Source organism: Oreochromis niloticus, linkage group LG12 (genome assembly GCF_001858045.2).
Source record: "Oreochromis niloticus isolate F11D_XX linkage group LG12, O_niloticus_UMD_NMBU, whole genome shotgun sequence".
Lineage (NCBI taxonomy): Eukaryota > Metazoa > Chordata > Actinopteri > Cichliformes > Cichlidae > Oreochromis > Oreochromis niloticus.
The window spans coordinates 11,326,613-11,351,629 of record NC_031977.2 but is presented as its reverse complement, the minus strand read 5'-3'; the positions used below and the strand labels follow the sequence as shown (position 1 = coordinate 11,351,629).

General features: G+C 42.8%; 1 protein-coding gene across 8 annotated transcripts in view; it reads left to right on the top strand.

The window, feature by feature from the left end:
- The window catches only part of mvb12bb (multivesicular body subunit 12Bb), a 33,385-nt gene that overhangs the window by 5,731 nt on the left and 2,637 nt on the right, over window positions 1–25,017 (top strand). For 4 of the 8 annotated variants that reach the window (XM_005473106.4, XM_019365817.2, XM_013271624.3 and 1 more), the window contains exons 3-9: window positions 2,403–2,498; window positions 4,303–4,393; window positions 5,447–5,576; window positions 5,708–5,818; window positions 11,962–12,017; window positions 22,739–22,797; window positions 23,216–23,275. In XM_005473106.4, the coding sequence (XP_005473163.1) occupies window positions 2,403–2,498; window positions 4,303–4,393; window positions 5,447–5,576; window positions 5,708–5,818; window positions 11,962–12,017; window positions 22,739–22,797; window positions 23,216–23,275 (603 nt within the window). Of the gene's footprint in view, window positions 1–2,402; window positions 2,499–4,302; window positions 4,394–5,446; window positions 5,577–5,707; window positions 5,819–11,961; window positions 12,018–22,738; window positions 22,798–22,981; window positions 23,191–23,215; window positions 23,276–25,017 lie in introns of those variants that run through there. The other 4 variants (XM_025896858.1, XM_025896859.1, XM_013271625.3 and 1 more) reach the window with 4 other exon arrangements.

Here is a 25,017-nt window from a genome sequence, read left to right as displayed (position 1 = left end):
ATTTTCATTAGCCTACCCTGATATATATTTAACGCACACACACACACACACACACACACACACACACACACACAAGGGGATTTAAGGGGCAGAAACTCTACCAAGGCAAATACTGTATTCAGCTGTTTTGAAGAAAGTGATTTTTCTTTAAAATGGCCTAAATTGAAAGGGCACCCATGTGTACCCATGTGCTCCACTTCTCAACTAAGTTTCATTCAGGTTTTCTTGGTAGTTTTTTTCCATGGTCCTAATGACAAACAGAACAGCAAACATAGCTTATAAAAGCCTTTATCAGAGAAATACATTGTAATGATGGAAATAATTTCGGTGTTGTATGAGAGTACTGTGCATACTCACACACATATTTTAAGTACTTGATCTACTCCTCATTTAGTCTGTCCAGCTGTCACGGATCTCTTAATAAGGTGGGCCTCAAAGCAACAGGAACTTAATGGTTATTTTTGATCATTAAAATGTGTGCGCTTTTACGCTATTTTACAGACCCCCCAAATAAAGTTAAAAACCTGTAAATAGCCACGGTGTGTGTGTGTTTTTTTTAATATATTGTCAGAAGCTGATTTATTTTTAAAATAAGATCTGAAATACTTCTCAGCTTCTGTGTTTTTCTTTGTTTCCCTGTGCCTCGCATATTTTCTCTTCACCTGGTTTTACTCTCCAGAGAGTTTTGATTTTATGCCTTTATATCTGTATTCACAGCTGTGTCTCTCAGTGCTTCATAGCATCTTGCTGCTTATGTCTGTCTCCAGAGATGCTTCATAGGAATATTCAATACCCCCTAAAGACTTGTTTCATCGGTGGGCTTTCAGATCACTGCAAGCATAAGCTTTTAAGAAGCAGTAGTTGAATCTGACATTGCATTTTAAATCAAATGACACGACCATATTTCAATATCAGAGGTGTGATATCTCTTATCAGACAGGTGACATTCTTCTCATTGAAGTCTGTGTAATGACGGAGCCATACAGTGGCACTCGTGTATGTATTAGACAAGATCCACTACAAGTTTACACATGCTTTTGCTGCCGTGGCTCAGCGGTTGGCGTTTCAAATTCAAGCTGCGTCGCGTTCTTGCTGCCGGCGGCTGTGGCAGGATGATGCCTGAGGTGCCTCCTCAGAGGACCGTGCCCTCGTTACTCCTCAACTTGACTTTGGGTTTCACAAAGCGAGCCCTTTGTTTACGCTGACAGGATGCGCTGGCTACTGACCTGGAAAAAGGTGGCCAAGACGGGTTGTCTTGTAAGGAAGTAAGGGAGGCTGGTGATGTATTGGCTCCTTCTGGGACCTTTCATGGAACTGCTGTGGAGAGGCCCTGCAATCCCTCTCTCTGCTCATCTTCTCCTCTTTCTCTCTCCTCATCCTACTATCTGTCTCTGTTCCCCACTCTAGCCTCTGCTCTCATCCCATCTAGTCAGTGGTGGTTTTGCATGAATCTCCCCATACCATGTCCCCCCCCCCCCCCCCCCCTCAACCAGTCACTGGGGTCATTCATCATTATTGTCAAGGGGGTAATGTGTGTGGGTGGGTGCAGAGATCTATGACTTCTTCATTTGAATGAACCTCATTAGATTGACTCTTCTTTGTAAAGGATCCCTTTAGAAAATAACTCTGGCAGTTATTTAGGTTATTCTCACATGATAGCCAATGGAACATGACGCTTCAGCCAAGCATGTTTGCTCGAACGATGGAAGAGTCTCCGTGATGCAGTCTGCAGGTTATATTTTGCTTTATCACTCTGCCCTGCATACCTAAATTTACATAGCAATGTAGTATAGGACCTTGAGCTTGACTTGTGGTACCCACATGCTGTCAATTTGATGCAATCTCTCTTTTTTTTACTGACTCTACTGCTCGTTTACAACTATGAATGAGCCTGTTGTACAAGGGCAAGTGGCTCGGGTCTTTGAAATCAGACTTTAAATTCTTTGTAATTTATTTTTAGAAAAAGCTGTCTCCTTAAATAAAGTAAAACTACTCGTGGTGTGTGCGCAGTGTCTCAGTCTCAGTTTACCCGCGTCTTCACTCTGGATACAGAAGGTTTATTTTTAAAAAAAAAGATATATTCCACATTTACCATAAATATATTCCCTGCTTTCCCACGTTGAAGTTTGCCTCCCTTATTAGAGCAGATCCTTGTCAGGGCATCTTTAATCAGCCCAGTCCCAAGAGATGATATTTTTAGCCACCTTTTTGGAGGCTAAGACTCCTTTACCCACGCAGAGCACTAATGAGATGGAGCAGTAGTGTAGGCAAGCGTTAATTAAGGCTAGTATGCAAAGGAAGAGGCAAAAGCAGCACGCTCATGGCATACATACATTAACTTTATCCCACCTCCTGCATGTTTTCTCTCTCCTTGTTTTTTTTTCCCTATTTTTTCCACGTAGGTTGCACAAACAACAGATGGCTCTGACGCCGACCTGAGGAAGGTCGGCTTATTCAAATCCAAGGTCACTCGCTACCTCTGTTTCACCAGGAAAACTGTAAGCGTGAATGTAAACTTCTCCCTTTTCCTATGCGCTCTGCACTAGCTCCTCATCTGCTGCACCTTCCTTTTTGATTGTTGCATGCCAATGGTTATTAGCTCACTTTTTGCTGCCAGAATATCTTAATAGGCCTTGCGTTTGTATGATTCAAAGTCCCGCTTTAAAAAAGCCAGGACTGGTAGTGCAGTTTTAAAGTTTTAGATAAAATGGATATGCATGCATATTCTGGATGGATAATACCTGGAAGAGGTATTTTTCATGTTGGTGGCCCTCGAAGATATTATTTATGTTTATTCATGAAATACCAATGAGCTGTATTTTAACTATTCCAATTTATCTGATCAGCAGCAGCCATGGTTACCAAAGCTTATGTACATATAACATTTGAATCAGAAAATGCCTCCTATTTATGGAAGAGCTATAGGATATATATATATTCACAGAGAGAGAGCTCCTGATTTGAGTAGCCAAGACTCCTCTGTGGCTGAAATGATCTTTGCATTGTATTTCTCATAATGCTGTCGGGTCATTTTTTTGACTCCTCTCCTGCCTGCAGCCTACAGCTGATGTGTTTCTGCTTGGCTGTCAGCTGCTCTGTGGCCATAAATACACCTGCTTACATTGCCAGGATAATCAACCTGTCTAACCTCAGCGCATACAGCTTACTATTGGCCGTCTATTAATTAAGTTTCCGTGGGCTGCAGGTGGACGGTGCAGGCAGTAAACAAAACCTGCATTTTTGTTATTACTTTGCATCAGCTCAATTTTAGGACTTAATCGAGTCCGATTCTTTTTCAGCATCCCCCTTAAAGTCGGGCAACCTGGCAGCGGCTGCCTCGTGCCTGAGCTCAATCTGGCCCTCGGTTTAGTATATAGCATACAAATGGCCTTCCCCTAGTTCCTGTATATTATCTTAAAATGCGTGTCCACATTGTTTTGAAGACTTTGACGCAAATAAAACATGACAGAGCCATCAACAAAGGCTATTTTGTCTGCCAGTCAGTGGAGCTCCCACTGTAATTGTCTATGACAAAAACAGATTCTGTAGAATTAGCCCCTGTATTATGTGGGGAGAAGTAAATAGTTTGTGATTTATCATACTCTAGGTTGAAGGTAGATAGCCCCCTTTGTCAGGTTGCGAAGGAAAAATTCTCCCCGGAAAAAAAAGGGGGGGAAACACTAAAAAAAAAGGTTTCATGCATAGTAATAACATTCATCCATATTCCTCCTTACGTCAGTGTAAAAACTATGAATAAAAAATGTCTCTAATGGTAATGACTGTCGGGCAACAGTGGCAGTGGAATCCAGGCTTTTCGGACGCATCAAGTCACGCCTGGCTCGCCCCACTCTCTACTGCCGCTGTGTATTATTGCAATTTATTATGGCAAAAAATGAAAATGTAATGGGAGACAGGGAAGAGTCATGCTTGAAAATGTCAGCTACACAGTCCGTGATTATTTTTAACTAGTCCCATTCTGTTGATCAGACTGCCTGCTCTGTCTCCCATCACCCCATAGCTTCTCGCCAAAAGGTTGAGAATGATTACAAGTTCACACATGCATTCTCTCACTCCAGAAAAAGCTATTAGAGAGTAATTACGTGAGCTATTTTGTCAACCATTCTCTTTAGAGACTTCTTGAGCTTTTAGTAAATCATTGAGTCTATTATCTCTGCATTTTCCTCCCTGAGCGCCCAAAAAAATGACTAACCTTTTTCTCATTCTTGCTCTCTGTCCTTTCCAAAGTTGCATTTGCATATATTATTTTTAAAAGTTGCTGCCTCCGCGCTGTCGTTCGTGCAGGGGCCCGATGTTGTCGTGGACATGAAGCTGACTGATATTAAAGACGCCCTGCCAGCGTCGTTCACACCTGTGCAAGAAACAATGGACAGAAGTAGGTAAACAGTCAATACCGACCACAGGCTCGCTCCCTTCCTCTTGCTTGTGTTTTTTTCCCCCGCCACTCTCAGACCAGCTTATGCCGAGGTCCTCAGGGGCAGCTTTGCTTGAGATAGTGAATGTTTTATGGGTGCAGGTTAGCTTAATTTATGGCAGGCTGTGGGAATAAAATAAACATTTTGCCCTGGAGGTACAAGAGAAGAGAATCATGAGTCATTGTTTATCTCAGCTGGAGCTGTGCTTTTCTTTATGAGGGCCTTATTTATGTATTTATTTGGGGAGAGGACGAGTGGATGGGGGTTATCTAATATTAATGAAATGCATTCCCCAATGCTTTAGTGCTTTTTGAGTGCTACGTATTTCCCCCTCACTATCCACGCCGTGGAAATGTAATAATATTTTGGTGTGGGGAGTGAGGACAGCTTGTTTATTATTTTTATTATCATTGCATTTACACTGCACTTTCTAGTGTTGCTGGGGAAATAAATGAGCAAGGCACAGATGCAATATAGGGAAAGCATGGCAATGTGTTTTTTTTTTCTTTTTTCTTTTTGCCAGAATGAAGAAAAGAGATTATGTTTTGTTTGGCTATGTTGTAATTTAATGTTTTATTACTTTATGTGAATCCATGTTTAATGTATACATGTGACATTATGTATGAGTTTCTATCTAGAATATTGAGTTTAAATCCCCGTTGTGCTCTAAAGCTGATGGAGGATTCACTTAGTTCTGTCATTTTACCTACTAAAGCGATAAAAATGATAATAACACATGTGAATTTTGTGGCTTTCCAGTGTCCACTCATTTCCCCTTTGAGCACAGCAAGTCACCCACAAACTGATATTAGCTCATCTTTTATTCGGAGGATGGTAATGACTAAATAGCAAAGCATAAATGGGATTTGTGAATATATATTTTTTCCTAGAGGCTCAAACTGTCGACAGATTTTTTTTTCCCTTTTCTTTAGCCCCAAACTCGGGAGAAAACAGAACTGAAAATACAACTAACAATTCCTTTCTGACATCCTCATATGTACTTGACTCATCAGAGGAAGCTGCCATGAGGAAGAGGAGGCTCTGTGTGAAAATGAGCCCTCGTGAGGATGCGAAGACAGCTGTATGTGACATCCAGATCACGGCAAAGTCCAAGACCCATCTTGTTAACTACACCTGTGTAGGGTGAGCTATTTGACAGCGGGAGTGAATGAAATCGTGAAGTTTTGTAACTTTTCTTTTCGTCGCAATCATTTTGTCATTTGCAGGTAAAACTGCTAACCAAGCTGTTGTGTGGCTTTTTCATTCGTACACAGCGAATTAAACAACATGGGAATATGGTATCGGTTGGGAGATGTTCGCCAGCATCAGTCATCGAGAGTCACGTCCGGCAGGGTCGAAAGCGACGCCCGACCCGGCACACTGAGGTAACGCCCTGCCACGATATTCAGCTGTGCGTCTCGGGTTTTAACTTTTCCTCCTTGCCTTACTTTTCATTTCCTGTGCTTGTGAGCTTTTGTTACGCTCCTGTGCCTCTTGTACGCCAACAAAGACACGAGCAATTGATCACTCCTGGGCAATCTGCTGTAAAGGTTGCTGCTGGACAACAAGGTAGCGAGGGTGAACTGGATAGACGGGGCTAACTAGACAGGAACCCCTGAACAAGAACAGAAGTTCAATGAGGGCTAAACTCCTGCTATTTGTGTAGTGTCCCAGGAGGCAGAGGGAGGTCGCTCCTCCGACTGCGGTGACAGGAGGGTTGTAGTTTGCAGACAAAAAAAGGAGGAGATGTAGCCCGGAGAGGGAGCGACAGCTGCAGAGGAAGGGAGAGCACCAAGATCTCCTCCACGCTGGAATTCGTGTGTCCCCGCCTCTGCTCATGCTGCTCCGGCTTCCTCTGCCTCGGGCCTCCGAGTGAACGGAGCAAACCTTTGTACTGTGTCCAGAGCAAACAGCTCAATTATTTATCGCAATGAAGAGCTGGGGATTTCCACAGCAAATTGTAAATAAACAATCGAGACTCCTTTGGTGTGGCGGTGCTGTGGAGGGTGACGCTTGGCACGGCGATCTGACGTCTTTGCCAGCTTGAAGTGCTACGTTCTGCCATCCTGTGCCGGGCTGAGTAAAAGCCACTTAAAAGCTCCAGCAGGCCATAGCGGTGGAAGCCACCAGCAGGAGTATTCAAAACAGAGCTTCTGTTCGCCGTGGCCGTGCAGTGGGGTGAGAACAATTAAAACTGGTCAGCTGTGGATTCAAAACCCCAGGTTCAGACTGCGTGGAGTTTTGTGAATCGTCCATATTTTGGAAGCCGATGGTCAATAATCTTTGATGTGATGAAGTTAGATGGAGTGCTCGGGCCCACGTGCACCTTCACAGCTCTCTTGCCGGTAATCCTCAGTTCTTTTGAAGCCCACTTTCAAGTTGGTGAGGCACAGAGGTTGGAATAAATTGCACCTCGAAGCGACTCACACACCCACTGGCCCCCCTTACTCTTGATGCCTGCTGAGATCACAGGCCGCTGTTTTTGTGTTAACATTAAAATTCATTCCACAGTCAGACTCTTCTTTTGAGAGTATTTCCATCCGTAATGCACCGACGCATAAGGATGAAACTGTGGGCAATTTATACAGTGGCAGTTCTTACATGTACTTCAGACAGCCATACATAGAGCCATAAATAGTTCTGTAATTTTTTTTTTTAAGTCACAGATAAGATAGTTTGACACAGTGATTTATAAACAGCTTCTCAACAAGCACCGATTCCCTGAAGAAGTACAGTAACACAGTGTAACTGTCTGTGCAATGTTACCCCACTATACTTTATTCATATTCAGCAAGAGAAAATTCTCTCCTTCACGCCTCCTTCGGGCTATCTATTACAACTTTATGGCCGTTGGAGAATAGCACCTCTTAAATTTAAGTGCTCTTTACAGTCAGTGGAAAAGATGTTTTAAATACAGTCAATAATGTGTAAATTTTTAATGACCCTTATAATTTTGAAAGCTGCAGTGATCCCTCTCAAATGTTACGTTGCCTCGGGCGGCGAGAGCTCGTTAGGGTTGTATACAAACGTAAGCCGCAAATCAGGTTTTTTCGGCGGCAACAGAGCTGCAGTAACTGCAGAGCGTTGCATCATTACGGGACACGCGCAGTTACTGCGTCGAGGCCAAGGTGTTATATTTAAATTGCTTTTGTATCGTTTTTGTCAGCTGTAAAACGCAGGGGCTGAGAAGTTTCGGTTTCGCTTTAAGAGTCCGAAATTGAATTTGCAAAAATCTTAAAACACTTTGGCTTTTCTTTCGTGGGCACTAATGCTCGTTATAAGTGGTTTCTGTGTGAAATAATGAGCCTGGTGAGGGCTTTTTTTTGGCGTGACTCAGAGGTTCAGTCAGCGCCATCAGACCTATTTTAACCACTCACAGTGTAGGCAAATTTATATTAGAATTATGGCTTCAAGTAATTATTTACCTTATTGATTATTGTAATGAGTCTCTTTAATAATTAGTTTATAAAATAAGCAGTATAAAGGAAACAGCCATGAAAACCTGCCTCACCCTGTGTGACTGGGACTGAAATTATTCATTGGACTTCTGGCTTGTTTGCTGTGTTCAGGTGGCATTAAATTCATACATTGTGATAAAAATTGTTATTGACTACTGTGAAGTGCTACAGATAACAAAAAAAGAAATGCTTTTCCATCATATTTCAGGTTTTATGTTAATCAGACAGGTGTTAAAATGTGATCTACTTTCCATTCAGCGTGAAGGAAAGTCCTAAACAAATCTTATATTAATTAATTGATTTTTTTAAATTCAAATTTCATTTAAGCATTAGGAACCTTGAGATTAAAATCTCTGTTTCTAGTGAGATCTGTCATAGAGAGGACACCATAAAATGACAACATAAACACACAAACGAACTCAACATGTAATGTAACACAAAACATGAAGTCAGGCTTACGAACAGCAGTTGGACATTTTTTATAAGAGCTCTGAATTCTCCCAGGGAGACAAAAGTATTCTGTTTTAGTGAGTTTGAAGTTTATTCTGTGACCCAGGTGCAAAATCAGAGGACGCTGCTCTACCAAGTTCAGAAAAAGTCCTTGGTGCCTTAAAGAAGCTCTTCTTCCAGAGGAATGCAAGACAGGTGCTTGTAAAACTGCAAAAAGGAATGTTGGGGATTTGTAATGCAATAATTTATTTTCCTCATGCAGTTTAATAGTTAAGATTATGGATAAACAGTAAAGATGAAATGGTTGTTTCTCACCGGCTCAGGCTGTTGTGCCATATTGAGCAACTAAAAGTTATAGGGAGGAGGCCCGCCGAGCCACCTGCTGCGCAAATACGTTTAAACACTGTGTGCTTAACGTCTCTTTATCAGGTTTGTCTGAAGCGTCTCAACCCAAGACGGTGTTCTGATTTCATTCATGGCAGCAGGTTGATGTCAACCACTTCAGCTTGTTCTCTGTCAAGACTGACCGTATCAGCAAGTCCCTGACTTTATAATGTTCGGGAAAAAAACCCGGCACCATCCGGTCAGCCTTTTAATGTGGCCAGTAAAGTATCTCCCTGCTTCCTCCTCCTGACCAACGCTGCCATTTGTTCTCCTGATAAAACTGTCATTGTTGAAGCTGGTATCTGACCTCTGCAGTGACTGCTAGCATAAATTAGCCTTATTCTAACATTGCAATTTCTTTTGCCTCACTCAGAATCAAGGTTTTTGACATTTCTCTTAAAATAATGGGCCACTGTACACACGGACACTTTTTAAATCAATCTGTGCTGTGATAAAAATGTCAAGGCAAAGTCTCTTTTTCTTCCATTTCAGAGGTTTTTTTTCCCTTTAACACCTGAAGGCTCGATAGTCATCAGTGTCAGGAATGGCACGCGTATCAATACATTTAGGATTGCACAGTCTTCTACCTGTGACACTCCACGCGTTGCTGCTGCTCCGCACGATTATTGTATCAGCTTTCATTGCACGCTGGTTAACCAAGACTTCCCACTGCACACAACTCTTGAGAGAAAGAGACACGGTGACTGTCAGCGTGTCGCATGACAGATCCCCTGTCTGAAGTGTTGAAGAACAATCCTTCCCGGCTCAATCTCACTCATTACTTTGCTACGTTTCGGAAAAAGTTGCAAAAACTAGCGGAGATCAAGCGAATGGATGCAGAGCGGTGCCAGAAATGATCGAATGATCGGCTACGATCTGATGGGCAGAGACTACTCGGTGATTTGCCACCAAAGTCTAAGAGATTCTCTTTTCAACACCTGACACTGAACTTAAAGGAGGATAATGATGGGTGAGAAAGCAGCTCCCACAAAGCAGCACTGTTGGCACATAGAGGAAGGTGTGGAGATGTTGTCACGGGAAAGGCTGGATGTGTGTCAAAACAAGAGCTTCCAGCTCTCTGTATCGCAGCTCTGGCTCTTCAGTCAGTGATATTACTCTCATTCTCATCTTACCTACCTGCCTGTCTGTCGCCACTGTCTCTTCCACTTTCTCTTCCCCTTCTTTTTTTTTTTTAAGTAGACCACTATTTTCCGCATTTGCTATTTGTAACAACAAAAAACGAACACCACCGAATCGTAATTCATGTTGTCGAATAATCCTTTGTGCTTTGGTTTGCTTTCTTATTTTAACTGATTTTAACTCGGGCAGATTTCATGGGGAACATAATACTCTTGATCCACGTTGTAATTGTGTAAATCTATCAGGCCGCGTTCCCAGTTTTACTCTAATTTGATGAGGAACTACACTATAATTGAATATTCAAATTAGGAATATGTGTCAATATGGCTCTCCTTGCCTGAAATGAGGATTAATTGTTGTCAAAACTCCTGTGGCCAACATAACACTGCTGTTGATTAGCAAATGCACTTGCCATGTTTTTTTTTTTTCCTGTTTTGTTTTAAGAATTAGTTGTCTAATTGATTTGCCATATGTTACCCTCTCCAATCCACCTAAAATTGTATTTAGAAATCACCAATTTGGACTGAGACAGTTTTGAGCTTTTCAAACAGATGGGAAAAGAAACCCTGGAGGTTGCCTGTGGAACAGTATTCCACGAGCCTAGTGGGGATTTCCACGAGTACCACATTCGCTTTTTAGGTTCACAGATAAATAGCCAGACTTAATGCCCAGCTCCCTGCTCTCTGCGTCTCCTCCGAGCGCTAATATAACACCACAAACTGCGATCCCTTAAAAGACATTTAAACCGTTTGCCTCCACTTTATCAGTCCGAGGGACGTCTCTGTGCTTTGAGAGACGCGCACCTTTCTTCCTCAGCTCCTCAGCTGTGGAATCAACCTTTGCAGGGTAAAAGAAGTCTGCCTTGAATATGGCAATCGTTCCCACAAGATTGATGCCAACCTTTTAAAAATTCACCATTGGCCTGGATTTAACATGGCCAAATGCTGATGTAAATGAGGAGGAGAAAAAGTCGACCCTTTCATTGCAAATAAATCTGAGTTGCAGGCTTCAGCTCATAAATACCACAGCCTGTCACGAGTCTTGTTTTATTGCTCTTGATGGAAATTATTGCATTTATTTATGTCGTCTGTAGATATGAGTCTTTGTAAGTCACAGCTCGCGCACGTACTAATAGAATGTGCAGATCCAGCTTTAGTCTTAAATTTTTTTTAAGTTTTACACTCTCCGTCAGTGAAAAATTGATTATGTTTTTTCCATAAACACACCAAAAACAGTACATAATATGCAGAACGCACTTTGTTATTTGCAACTTCACACCTGCTCACTCCCAGAATCTGTCCTGTCTGCGTTATAATTCAGATTCCTCATATAACCGACTTGTCTTGTTCGTGGTCTCTAACAACAAACTCGCGTGTGCTCTAATGAAAGCAATTCCCCCCTTTTTTATTGATATCGCCAACTGCTTTGCATTATCGTTATAAGAGCATTTGTTTTATAATGCCATCGTTGCTCCCTTTACCTACAAAGCATGTCATGTTATGCAGCTCTCTTGAAGCTGTGAATTCCCCCCACCAGCACCACCACCACTGCTTGCTGTGGATTTATCGATCCGTAGGGGTGAGTCACAGGGTGTAATTCATGATAGCTTGATTGATGAGGATTTCAATCTTATATGGTTTGTTAACTTCAACTCCCCACAAAGTGCATTCTGTGCTGTTTTCTGTAATACAAGGCCATGAAAGAGGGAGAGAAGAGGGAAAAAAACAGACTTGCCTTGAATAATGGAATCTCTCAGTTCCTCCAGAATTAACAAGATCCTGCTCCAAACCCCTGCTAAAGGTCTGCTCGAGCCCCTGGGCAGCTGAGGCACAGTTTAACTTCTACCATTTCTCCTCTTCAAGTTCACCCTGTTATTTCAGTGCTCTGTTTTGCCTTTGGACATTTTAGAAAGCCCTTTGTATTTTGGAGGAGTTCTAATGCTTTTAATCCGTAAATAAATTTCCTGCTTTATTATATTTGAATTCCCCAGGGATGTCTTTCGGAGCACAGGTGTTCCAAAACACAAAGTTAACAAGCATTTTTCTTGTGTGTAACGTGACTGAATATTGTTGCTTTTTTTCTCTTTCCATCTCGAGGAACTTCAGCAAGATTTACTCTGAGCGTCACGGCACTGGACTCTACACCATGACAGGTAAAAGGTGTCTCACTCACACACACACACATATGCTCGTCAGTGCTATTTATGATGCTGTCACTATAGACAATTACATGAAGTGAATATTCGAATATTTCCCAGAATGCTCTATGCTGTTAAACTGCTGTCAAAGTTGATAAAATGTTTAATGCTTTCGGTGTCGTTTTTGCCGTTTGTAAAAACAACACAAATTTCTGTCTGTACTTGGAAAAGCAGCTCCGATGGCACTTGATCTACAAATGCTCCGTCTCAGATGTTCTCACTGCTGGATGCTGGACAGAGCTTTGCTCGTCTCAGAGAACGTGGCTTCCCGGAGGAGCTCGGCATTATACTCAAGAGAACATTTAACAGCTGTCAAAGACGATCCGTCACATGCCATACTTACATGTGTACCTTTGCATGCACTGGAGGTATTCCTTTGGCTTTGTCAAGGAGAAACTCAACAACAGTTACAATGCTCCGTGACTAAAACGCACACACACACACAAAAAAGGCTAATTCATTAGGAAACAGAGCTTAGACTATGACAGCCTAAGCACCACCGAGTCAGAGCCGGCTGAGACGTTCAAGTCTAAAAGAGTGTGTGAGCCACACGAGGTGACTGAGGCAGGTTTTTATCCAGCTGGAGAGAGACACCATGTGGTGAGGAATCCTCCTGCTGCTCCAGCAGAGGCACACCCAGTCTATGGCCGTGCTACACCCATCTTATTAAATATATAAAAACATGATGTGACATGTGGATATGTGCAGTTCAGGATACTGATTTTATTTCAGTTGTTTTGGAAAATTTATTTATCTTTTAAGAACCCTGAATCTAAATCCAGTGATGTCCAAACAAGGAAAAAAAGGAAAAGAAATACAGAAGAGACAAAGAGCGTATCATTGACAAAATTACTGATTAATACATCATTGTGCGTGTATGACAGTCATTTTCTTAGTGGGTCAGGACAAGTAAGGCCCTGAAGGAGCAGACGTTACCACACAGCTGAACAGTTTGTGGCATTTGGTGTGGGATTCCTCCGCTGGGACGGGGTTTTGAGTGACAGCGAAGGAACCTGCACATACTGTACACGGCGCTGGCAGCAGTCACCATTTATCTCCAGAAAACTGTCCTTTGCAGGTGCACGCTCCCCTTCCTTCTCCTCTTTATGAGCTGGTGAGATTTTTAAGAAAAATTGATAATGGAGTTAGCCTGACACGCTTCTCGCTTTATTACTTGAGACTGCGTACCCGTCAGCCTCGGAGCGTCACACTGCGAGTGTGAGAGGACGCGCCTTCCCTTCATTAACAATATGATGGCCCGCGGACCAAGTGTGAGGTCGTAGCCGACAGCCTATTTGTGTTAATTGTTAGCATGGCGGTAGCGCCGGTGTGTGTTTGTGCGCTGGTGCATGCGCGCCTGCGTGTGTGTGGGCTGACAGCTGGCCAGGTTCGAGTTGGTCTAAAACCATGTGCGCTCTGTCAGGGTTGTACAGGCGCCTTCTTTAGGATTGATGAATTGCCTGCTTTCTTGATTAAACCCTCCGTCACTTCCCAACAAAACAAAAACCCCAACACACACACACACGCGCACACACACAAAAAAAGGCGAGTTGAGGGGAGGAGAGGTAACATGTCTGGGAAATCTGTCATCTGCAGTCACATCATGTACAGATGTGATGTGCAGAAGCTTTGACATTTATTACCAGAATATTAAAAACTAATTCACATTTATTTTGCAGCCCTCTTTCGCTTGACAGTTGGAGCTCATTTGAAAAGTTATCAAGTTTTCATTGCAGCTCGAACCGTTTGCTTTTCTTCCACCGCCGTTGCTTTGATCCATGCCAAGTCCCTTTGCCAATTAGGTCTTTTATTCATACCTTGGCAGAAAATCAGGATATTTTTAAAAGTAATTATACATGCATTCGAGGTATCTGTCTAAAAAGCATATGTCTGATAAAATAAATAAATAAATAAATGTAAAAAACAAAACAAAAAAAAGCAGCCCCAAACTCTAACATAAAACCACGCTGCATCGCAGTCTGTCTTTATTACCTGCTGGACAATATATAGCATTCAGCAGGCATCCATCTGATAAAAAGGTAAATGTAATAAAAAGTAATACATTTACATATCTATAGCATTAATCAAAAATAAATACTGACATTGGCCCTGATCTAACATAATATGGAGAGCAATTATTTCCCTATCCATTAGGGGAACTTCAATTAACATACACGAGAAGGTTCATCCTTCAGAGGAGGAGGAGGATGAGGGGGAGAAAAAAAAATAGGGAGCTGAAAATTAACTTGGGTTTGCAAAATATCTTGGCAGGATGACAGTGATTTTTGATTTTCAGGAAACAATATTAGAATTCTTATTAAACTATGTGCATCTGCTTTTAATTTGCTGCAAATAATTGGAAAATGCAATGGAGCTTTCCAATTAAAGCTCCACTTTATGCTGTTTAATAATACCCTCATAATATTATAGCTTATGAAATGACAGGTGAGTTGGTGTATGAATAAAACATAAAGCCCTGTAATAAGAGACAGAAAAAAGAGAAGAAGAAAAAAAAAACGAGACAGTTGTTGGGGGGCTTTTAAATGCTCGACATAATTTGCATATATTAATCTCCTCTTTTCAGCCTTATCAAGTATTCCACTGTATTTGAAGTTAAAATAGTCGTGACAGGCAGGGGTACGCTTCGTTTTTCCATGGATTTATTACTTGTATAATTCTGGATCTTTAATAAGCCAATATGACTGATCCTCTGAGTTCTGTGGAATTTGGTTAATTGTTCCAGATGGTGCTCACTGATTATGCAAAATTACTTTCTTTCTCCTTTTCCCCCCCTACCAACTACACTATTTCTTGATTGACTAACATGGAGAAAAAAGATTATTTTTGGCGCAGCACTTTCATTAAGAGGGTTCTCATCAGGTTTCAAACAAAAGTTCCATCTTATCTCCCTGTGTAGTTCTGGGCGAGGCTGTGCAGAGGGAGGAGATCAGCCGGCTCTTATCTCAAACCATGATGGATCTCAACTGCTTCTGCACCGCTGGGGTTATATTTTAGAATAACACAATTCTTTAGGCTGAGGGATTAAAAAACACGACCTCTGGATAGTGACACAAAAGTTATTATTAGTGTACAGCGTTCGCTTCTTTCTCCTTTCTCTCCTCTTTCTCTCTCCAAAGATTGATGAAATTGCTAAGCAGCTGGGTTTGTCCTCCACTTGCAGCTTGGGCTCCATCCACAACTCACTAACATTCTGTTTTGCATCAGCTAAACTGAGCTGAATGAATCATTTATGGAAGTGTTATGGGGGAGGTATGGGCAGATTTACTGCCGAGCTTTTACTTTAGATGGAATGGGATTTCTATGAAACCGATCTTGATGTCTGAAGTAATGCCAAAGCTTGCATCAAGACATGAAAGGAACGCTCTTAAAACCCACGTTTTGCTTCTTAATTCCCCTGGTCAGCAAAAGGCGAAACATATACAGAGAGAGAGGGAAAGTTCACAGGGAGAACTGTAGTGTTTACATCTAATGCCTGTACAGACATTCTCAAACTACTGCTAGCAAGTCTTGATACAAAGAAGCACCTGATTACCTCATAATAAATGAATGGCATATAGTTTAGTGTTTCTGTGCTCATATTAACCTATATGTACGTTTTCCATATTGACATGGCAGCATGTCTTGGGTGGATACTGCACGAGTGAAGCAAAGCACTGGCACAAAATGCTATGGTGCAAATGCTGTGCTGAAATATAATAGCAATAAATAATGTGTTTTGTGTTAAAAAGAAAATTTAATCCAAATCTCTTGAAATGCAAAAAGGTTGCTTTCTCTTCACATCTCAAGCTTTGCTTCCTATTTAGAATATAGTTTGTTATGTAGATCTTGTTGTTTTCACATTTTTCGCATTATTCCAGAATGTGTCAGTTTCTATTGTTTAAAAAACGATAGGCACAACAAGTATTTCCAGTTGTAGATATAGTCAGCCGTTGTGGAGTACGACTCAGTGTCAGAAAGCACATCTGGATTAAAGGCTTTCACGCCATTCAGTCACTTTTATTCAATTAGACGATCCAGGTTTAGTAGCCAAACATGATTGATCCTCGTGCGACGGTGCCATTAAGTATTTGAGGATCAATCCTGTATAAATCCTAATGGAATTTTTGACTCCAGCCTTGAGGCCCTCGGGCATTTTTTGGACCTTTATTACAGTCAAATAAGAGACTTTAAATGGCTTTGCATTTGCAGGCCAGACTGGACTCTGGAGTCTCATCCCTCATTGCTTTCTATCCATCCCTGAGATAGAAGCAGTGCTCCATTAGTTTCAGTGTCCAGACGTGGACAGGCTCAATGGATGGGCCTGTCACGGCTCCCTCATTTGCCCCATGTACAGCAGGGTTTGTTATCACACATCTAATTAGAACTTGATAAAAAATATTTCACAAAAATCCAGTCATTAAATATAGTTTAAGGAGATTTATGGTCAAATATGCCTTAAAGATCTTTTAATGGCGCTGCTGACTTGTTAAGTTTGTAATTAATGATCTTCTAATACATACTGTGGTGTGATTTAGAAAGCACAATGAGATTCTGGGAATGAAGTCGTTTTGGAAAAGGGCATCTGGGGTTCCCAGAAGCTATATTAAATGACTCTGCTCACACTGGTTTGCTTAAAACCATGAAAGTCTGCTGTGAAAAAGTTCAAACACATCCGTGTGCTTGCATAGATGGGGCCATTTTTTTTGTTGAGGCGCAGGGAATAATGCATTATTATGAAACGGCTGGCTTGTCGTTTTGCAATAGTCCATTAGCGTGTACAGAGAAGTTCCAGGCTCAAACGTAACAGCACTTTTATTTAGGTGCTGCAAAATATCTCCTTTCAAAGTCCACTCATCCCCACACTGTAAAAGTAATAAGCAAGTGAATATGTATCAGACTGTAAATGCATTATACTAATAACAGTCTCCTGTTTCATCAGGAGAGTAATGGTGTCCTTATTAGCATAATTAATGACAAATGGCAGTGCAGCATTGGTGGATTGGTTCTAGGGGATGATAAATTGGTGGATGCCCAGGTTAGTGGCTGCCAAGGAGGCCTCTTTGGCTGTCATCCCTCCTGCTTCCGCTCTGGCACAGTTCATTACTCACTGTGTGAGATGCCACTTTACATTGCTTGGTACTGTGAGCATGGAGAACTTAATAATGCCACCCACAACCACATAGGGCCTGCTGCTTTACCCACAGTCCAGAGGGCAAGTAGCTCAGCAAGGGCTAGGGGGTTGTGGAGGAGCAGGGCTACATGGGAATCATCTCCTGCAGCTGCACTGATCAAAACAGATCACGCGTCAGTCGATACTTCAGGGGAGCTGGGGCCATATGACCAAGTCTCCAGTGCTGGTGAGTGTTTCTTGTTAGGATTTCTGGGGCTCACCACATCCCTCGCATCATTACGGGTTAGTTTGCCCACAGAACCGCTAATTAAGAGGGGATTTGTGTAATTGTGCCTTCTGCTGTGTCCCATCCGGCACATGCAATTTACTGTCAGCCCTCTGCCAGCTTTTACACTTGTCCAGAGAGGCGTACCCCATTTATACACACATTCTGCTGCACATTTACCAGCAGCCACAGCTAGGGATCAATGCCAATGCCATGGCAGTGTCTTAAAACACACTGTGCTGCTGATTAAAATCTGATTGTCCATTTAATTTCATGAGAGTTCAGCCCAGCCAGCAAGGAGGGTTCTCTCTGTACTTCTCTAGCATTAAGTGCTTTAGAGGAATGACTAAAACAGGTTTTAAACCAAGTGACCGAACAGCCTCGGTGCTTCACGCTAAATAGCCTGTGCTACATATACAGGCTGGGTCTCGAGAAGTTATCACACATGTACGCACCCCTCAGAGCGTTCTGCGTTATGCAGCGGTGTTTGTGGCCAAAGCACCGTAAGTGTTGCTGGCTCTGCCCACTTTCTGGAAGACTGATGGACCAGCGCCCGACTGAGGCTGTCGGCTGGCTCCCTACCCACAACCAGATTTCAAGGACTGCTTGTCACAGATGGAAAAATAAGTGGGTCATTCTACATAAGCATGTCGTTTTGCACCCCTCTGGTAACAAAGAGCAAAATTTTAACACTGGTGAATTCAACAATAAAGCAGTTTATTCAGACTCCGTTTGAGTCTGTTGCTAGTTTTGGCAGTCCGTCTCGTTACTTTTTGGTACTTGTCACGAAAATCTCAGCTGCAGCTCTGCTTACAGTTTGACTATAAAGCCAATTTCATATCTCATTCTATTTATACACTGCATATGTTAGGAAAGTAAATGTTTTACTTAATTTAAGGGATTAAAGATCAAAATAAGCAGTCGAGTGGACAAAGAGTGAGTTTTTATAAAATGGCGCAGTTTCTCTCCACTCCCTCGACGCTTTCCTTCCACGACTCCTGAACTCTGTAGCAGCCCCAGCCTGTAGCATGCAACTATAAATGCATTCATCCACTGGATCTTATGCGGCGCACTCTTAGCGCTTCAGAAACCTTTTAAGCTTGTTTACGTTTTTAAGCGTTAGGACGAAATGAAATTAATATTTTAGTATAAACTAACTGACTGACTGTCGGGAGAATTGCGAGAGAAGCTCGCACACACTGCTGCCGTGAGACCGCTGCGGAAACAAACTGCACACAGCCGGCAGAAAGAAAATAAAAATAGATTATCAGAAACCCTCAACATCACTTCAGCGTGGGATCTATTTTAATATCAGCGTTTTACGCTCTTTTTTAGAATGTTAATCGACTCCCCGGTAAACATTTTAATAATTTAAAAAGTTACATTTCCGCTATTGCAAAGTTTTTTTTCACTCATCTGTCTAGAGGGTTTGAAAAAGTAGGAGGAAAAAAAAAAAGATAAAAGAAAAAGAATGGGTTTCATAGAGCCATAGTCATTAAAAGAATCTGAAAATAGCAACTCGCTATCATCTGTTCTCATAGCACGGGTCAGGAGCTCTGACACCTCCAAAATTCCTCCTGTCAGGGTAGGGGGCCATTTGTATTCTCTCTCATTAGGCAATTTGACTAATGACCTGCCGTGGCTGCAGAGCTACTGAGGGACCCAGAGCCTCGCGCCCTCTCTCTTGCAGCAGCCTGAACACACACCCTCTATTGGAATGGCACAGATGGCATGCCCGGGCGACAAAATAAACTACAATATGTCTCCGAGATGCTGTCAGGCCTGGGCACTATTTCTCATGTCAGACTCAGGCTAAGGGCTGTGAGTGGGCATAGGGGGTCCTCCTCCAGCTCTCTGTTCATCTACTCACCATTATCTGCAGAGGTGACAGAGAGCAGGGTCTGCAGCAGCTGGAATAGCATTTCCATGGTCTGCATAAAGAATCCAACTCAAATTGAGAGTCGCACCGACAGGGGAGGCAGTGCCATGTCTAGCTCTGGCTACACAGAGAAAAAAGCAGCATCCAATTGTTTGGCATATGAAATGCAGCAGCCTCCAGATGAAGCTTTAACCTTTTTTTTTAAATTATTATTTCTATGTTCAGATTATTTTGTGACACAAAACAATAGATGGCAGCTCAATCACGAGTAAAAACTTATAAAAGACGTTCATTTGCACTTTTCGCATAATCGCCCTGATTCCGACTCCCCGCCCCCGCCCCCTCTCCAATTCAGCTGCGAGACAGATTCACCCAAGTAATCATACTAGACAGAGATCAATGCAATTCTGCTGAATTAGTGAAGTGTAAAATAAAAGTTCATCAACATTCCTAAAGTGCGACTCTCGAGTTGTGGTTCAGGTAATATGGGGTATGCTCGATCACCCACGCATATTTTTCCATCAGTCAGTGTCGGAGCACAACTCGGTGTGGTTTATGTGTTCGTGTGTGTGTGTGTCTGTGGGTATGCCGCCGCTTGCGTTGCACGCGGCCATGTTTGTTAGAGCCCTGGAAATGCAATGTATGGCGCTGCTGAAATCCTGGGTGACAGTGCATCCAACAATGGAAGAGTGAGGGATTAGTGCTCAGCCCAGCGTACGAGGGAGCCCTTCCCGCCCTGAAACAGCCATTCATCTGTGCCCAGGGGCTGGAGATGACAATGCAGCCATTGCTCATCGCACCTGACGGAGCCATTAATAAGGCGATGATCCACACGGGGCCTGTGCTGACTTCGTTCTTTACACTACAATCACTCAATCCGCAGGGTCCTCCTTACTTAACACCACCTCTGTGTTCACTGCCACCATCATCATCATCATCACCATCATCATCTTAGATGCTATGCCAAAATTCCTTCCAGATGTTTTTGTGCTGAATATACTCACAGGCTCCAAATGCCAAATAACTGCCCAGTTCCCCGCACTGCAATGCACTCATGAGTTAATGGAGTGTAGCGGGGCCATTTAAGCAGCTAGAACATGCTTCATACTGGGATTCCTGCTCAGAAGATTGGATTTACATTATTTTTGCCCTTTGCACCTTCAGATTTCTCCTCAGTACAGCATCCATTCCTTACCACCAAGTCACCACCCGTGCTTTTCCATTTGTCTGGATGTAAGATAGCCTTTCTGGTATAGATGGGGGAGGAATACAAAGTGGGATCTGGTTTTAAATGTAATCCTTGAGCAATAAAGAAACTCTCTGGCCTTCAGCACTGTCCATTCATCTGTCTGTGCCACGCAGATCCATCAGCAGCTACAATCTCCGCTTCCCAATGCTGGCTATTGATTCAGATGTATTCTCCCTGCCTACTTGTGCCTGGCGTTGGTACTCCCAGCAACAGAGTGCATGTTTATTCACTTGTAGTCCCGAGCTTGAACAAGCCATCATGCCTACCCAGTTGCCCTCTCTGCTTCAAATGGCAACGCATTCAAAACCGCTGCAGGGAGATGAGATCAGGCTCAATGTGTCTTTGCTCCTAGCACCTATAAAACCTACTTGTGACATCGCTTGCTTGATAGTAATGTCTCTTGATTTTGAACCAGTCTGAACTATTCTAAATATTGGATTTGTTACCAGAAAATTGAATGGTGGCGCACAGAGGAGGAATAACTTTGGTGATCCACCGACTTTCCTGAAATGCAATCATTCTGATAATGCATGAACTCTTCATCTAGTGTCAATCAGCTCAAATTTATATCATATATGGACTCAAATGACATTTTTCAACAAAGGCCTGTGACGCCTTAAGACTGTGTTTGTGTCTCCTTCAGGAATCATGTGTTAACTGTACCACAGAAGTGCTAGCTTTGTTAAATGCTAATTAGTGTAACAATTCCAAATGAGTCTGTTATTTTTGCAATTATGTACACAGAACTCTTTTACCTTTATTTACCCGAGAGAGAGTTGGAATCAGCAGGAGCGCCCTGGGCTGGGATAGGCAGGGGAAACAGGGGCTCATGGAGAACAGCAGCACAGGGAAAAACGCCGCTGTGTTTAAGTACAAAACGGCTATCACGGTCGCAGAGTCTTGCTACTGCTGCACTTTTTACTACGGGAGATGATTGGAATCCGAGGAAGTGAGCGAGCTTTCCTGCGGTCACGCAGGGTGAGGGTCACGCTTTGATTACAAAGATCACATTGTGCTGCACTTGTGCGGAAAGTGCCAAACCGTGGATCTGTGTAATAACCGAGAAAAAGAAAAAGAAAGGGAAAGCAACTCGCATAAGTGTCAAAGTGAGGGATATTTTAGAATTTCATAATTTTCAGATATTGCTGTGTGAACAGGAAAAGGCCAAAAGGAGTTTCAGCCCCCCCATCCCTTCCACCCCCAAAACGATGACTCATGAACAGCTCTGGCTTACGTTTATGAGTTCCGTTTCCTGTGCCAGCGCCTGATGGACTGCGGGTGAAAGAACACCAGTTGGAAGCTCGGCCTCCTGATATTTGGGGCTCGCGTTGAAGTCGACTGCAGCAAGTTTTGTGCCTCCAGATTTGGGAGTTTTCTAATGAAGCCGAGCAGCTGCAGTTTTCCCTTCAGTCTGGAAACGAGAGGCTTTGTGTCTCTTGTCACCCTGTGTTAATTTGGGCCCTAATGTATTTTATAAACAAAGGGCTGCTCTCTAGCCTGACAGTCGTGACACCTTGATTCCAGTGCAGGATGCATGCAGGACGGGGTTACACCATTAATAATCAACTGGCAGCCATCACACCATTTTAACCACGATCATTATGATAAAGGGCATACACTTAATTACAGGCCTGCTTAATTATAGCTCTGTTGAAGCTCGTTTGTTTGGTCAAATGCTAATTATACCACCACGCTCTTGGCAAGTCCTCATTTCAATCCACTTTTTTTGCCAGCTGAACAGTGCGGCTTATTTTCATGCAAATTTGATATCTGGTGAATGTTTTGTCTCTCTTCTTTCCGCTTTTCTGTGCCTAGTGTGAGTGTGTCTTTGTTTCGGAGGTGAACATCTCTCAGACAAGACGGAATCGGGAATAATCAAGAGTAATTAAACTGGAAGAGGGCTGGGAAAGGGCTGGGTTGGAGGAGAGAGAGTGGAGGTGCTCAAATACAGCGGAGAATTAAAAAAAAAGCCTTTCATCTTCTCTCCGTAGACGGAAGGAAGGGAGGTGTCAGGGTGGCTGGGGATGTTGATAGCTTTGCTGTTTTTATAATCCCACGTTTAGTCTCGTGGAGATACTTGGGATCAAGAATAAGGAGTAATATGTTTATGTATAAAAGTCAGACTTCAACTTTGTTTTTTGTTTTTTTGCAGCTTTGGATGATGTGCCCTTTGTGGTCTCTGAGAAGTTTTCGCAAAAAATCCCCAAAGAGGTAAAAAAACCAAATAAATAAATCAAAAGGTTTCGTGGCTCTAGTGACAAACTGCAAAATGATTTCTTATGAAGGTGCCGATGATTTTTCCTACAAACTCTCTTCAGGTGAACACTAGTTCTGTCCTTTTCTTCCTTTCTTTGCCTTTTTTTTCTCCCTATTCTTTCCTTTTCCTTTCCTCCAGACTGAGTGATGAATGCGTGCAGTCAGGCAGAGCTGGCTCAATGCAGTCCATTTGGCTGGCTGGCGGTGGTTGTCACTATAGCCCCGTTTGTATTGACACAGAGAGGGAGAGGATTAAAGATTTTAAGCATGCTTACTTAGCCATGAGCCTAACCGCCATGTTTCTTGTGTGTGTTTTTTTTTTTTCTTCCCCCTTCTCCTTCTCCCTCCTCCTCTCCCCTGCTTTTGATTTCAGATGCAGCAAGTCAATTTAATGGGCATTACGATCAAATCCCTGGCAGACATCGAGGAGGAAGTGAGTAGAGGCTGCAATGCTCGGCTGCCGCTGACGCCGCTGGCCCAGAATGCAAAGCAAACGGTCTTGGGGTTGTAATTAAGTGTCTGAGACAGCGAGGCCCTGTTGGCTCCACTAAGCCCCAATTGAATAAAAGCACGGCCAAGCTAGGCAGCCATTCTTTCTTAAAAGCTTCGTATCCTGTTCCAAAACACTTGACTTATATTCCCCCAATTCTGCTCTCCCCTCCACCCCCCCACCTCTCACACAGCTCAATCTAGAATCTCACAAGCAGCGCCGTACATCTTAAGGAGCCTTTTTCCGGTCACATCCCGCGTGTTAAACTTTTTAAGTTTCCAATCAGCTTTGTAGTTAAAAAAAAAAAAGTTAAGAGATCACGCCGAGTGAATAGAAAGCGCCACAAAGCCCTCCGCATTTCTGATGAAACACTGTAGCCTACAGGCATTCGTATGAAGCAGATCAGCTGTGTGCAGCAGCTCCTTCTTTGGAGCTCATGTGTTTGTGATGGCAAAGAGAAAGAGAGCCGCTATGTCTTTGTGTGAGCGAGCGTGCGCGTGCGAATGTGTGTAGGTGTGTGTGCGTGTGCTTTAAAGAGAGTGACAACCCCCCTTCTCTCTCATTAGCACGGTATCTCGGTATCAGAACTGCCAGGAAGTGACAGACCACTGTAAAAGAACAGGTGCTGTTGGGTTTGAGATGTGTTACAGAGCAAACACTCCCTCATCAAACCGGGTGTCTGTTCTGCACTCTGCCTCTGTCTTCTGTCATATACTATCCAAATCACACAGAGTCGCCATCTTGTCATATGGTCATCTGAATGAAGCTCATTGTCAGCACAGGTATTAATGGCATGTACATATATGTGTATGTGAGTGTGTGTGTGTGTGTGTGTGTGTGTGTGTGCGTCCGGGTTGGAGACAGCCTGACTGCTCATCCTATATGTTCTTTTTTTCCCCCCCTTCTTCCTCTCTCCTCTTCTCATCCTTCCTCCTCTCCTCCTCCTCCTTCCTTTCTTCTCCGAGAGTGTGATTAGCAGGAGGACACATGGTGAGCTGAGCTGGGGAAGAGAAGGGAAGGGCATGAGAAATCATTAATTACAGCCGCGCTGGAGCTGATGAAGTAAATGTGAGATAGTGTAACACACAAGATTTAGTGAAGTGGACGACAGCACAAGATTAATGGTGGGGCCAGGCTGATGAGGATGAAGTCACAGCTTAGCTTGATAATTAGTTTCCAAGTGGAAACATCCCTCACCATTGTGTTATTTTTACTTCTCTCCTCTTATTATTACCCCACAATGATATCTGCGGGACAAAGGAGGGGGTGGGGGGTGGAAACGTAGTCTGTGATATTCTCGCAAACACGCTGGAAAACATCCTGTCTGTAAATTTTCTCCTTTTTTTTTCTGGGTCTGTGCTACATTATTAATTTAATATCCACCGTGTTTTCTTTTCTTTTCTTGTCTTTCTTTTCTCCAGGCTGCTAAAGAAGCAGAACTTTATTCGTGGTTGTATAAAACAAAATAAGACAAAAAAAAAAGGCAGCTGTTTTGGATCTAAATGTCCCTCAGCTGGAAGTAGATTTCTTCTTCTCTTGTCCAGAAGAGGTCACTGTCCGTGCCTCACTGTAGGGCTCCTCTTTTTTTTTTTCCTCCCTTATTCAGAAACTGGAGGCGCTTTCTGCACAGAACCTAATTGCCTCCTTTTTAAATCCCTTTAAAATTATAGATTCATGGAAGAGAT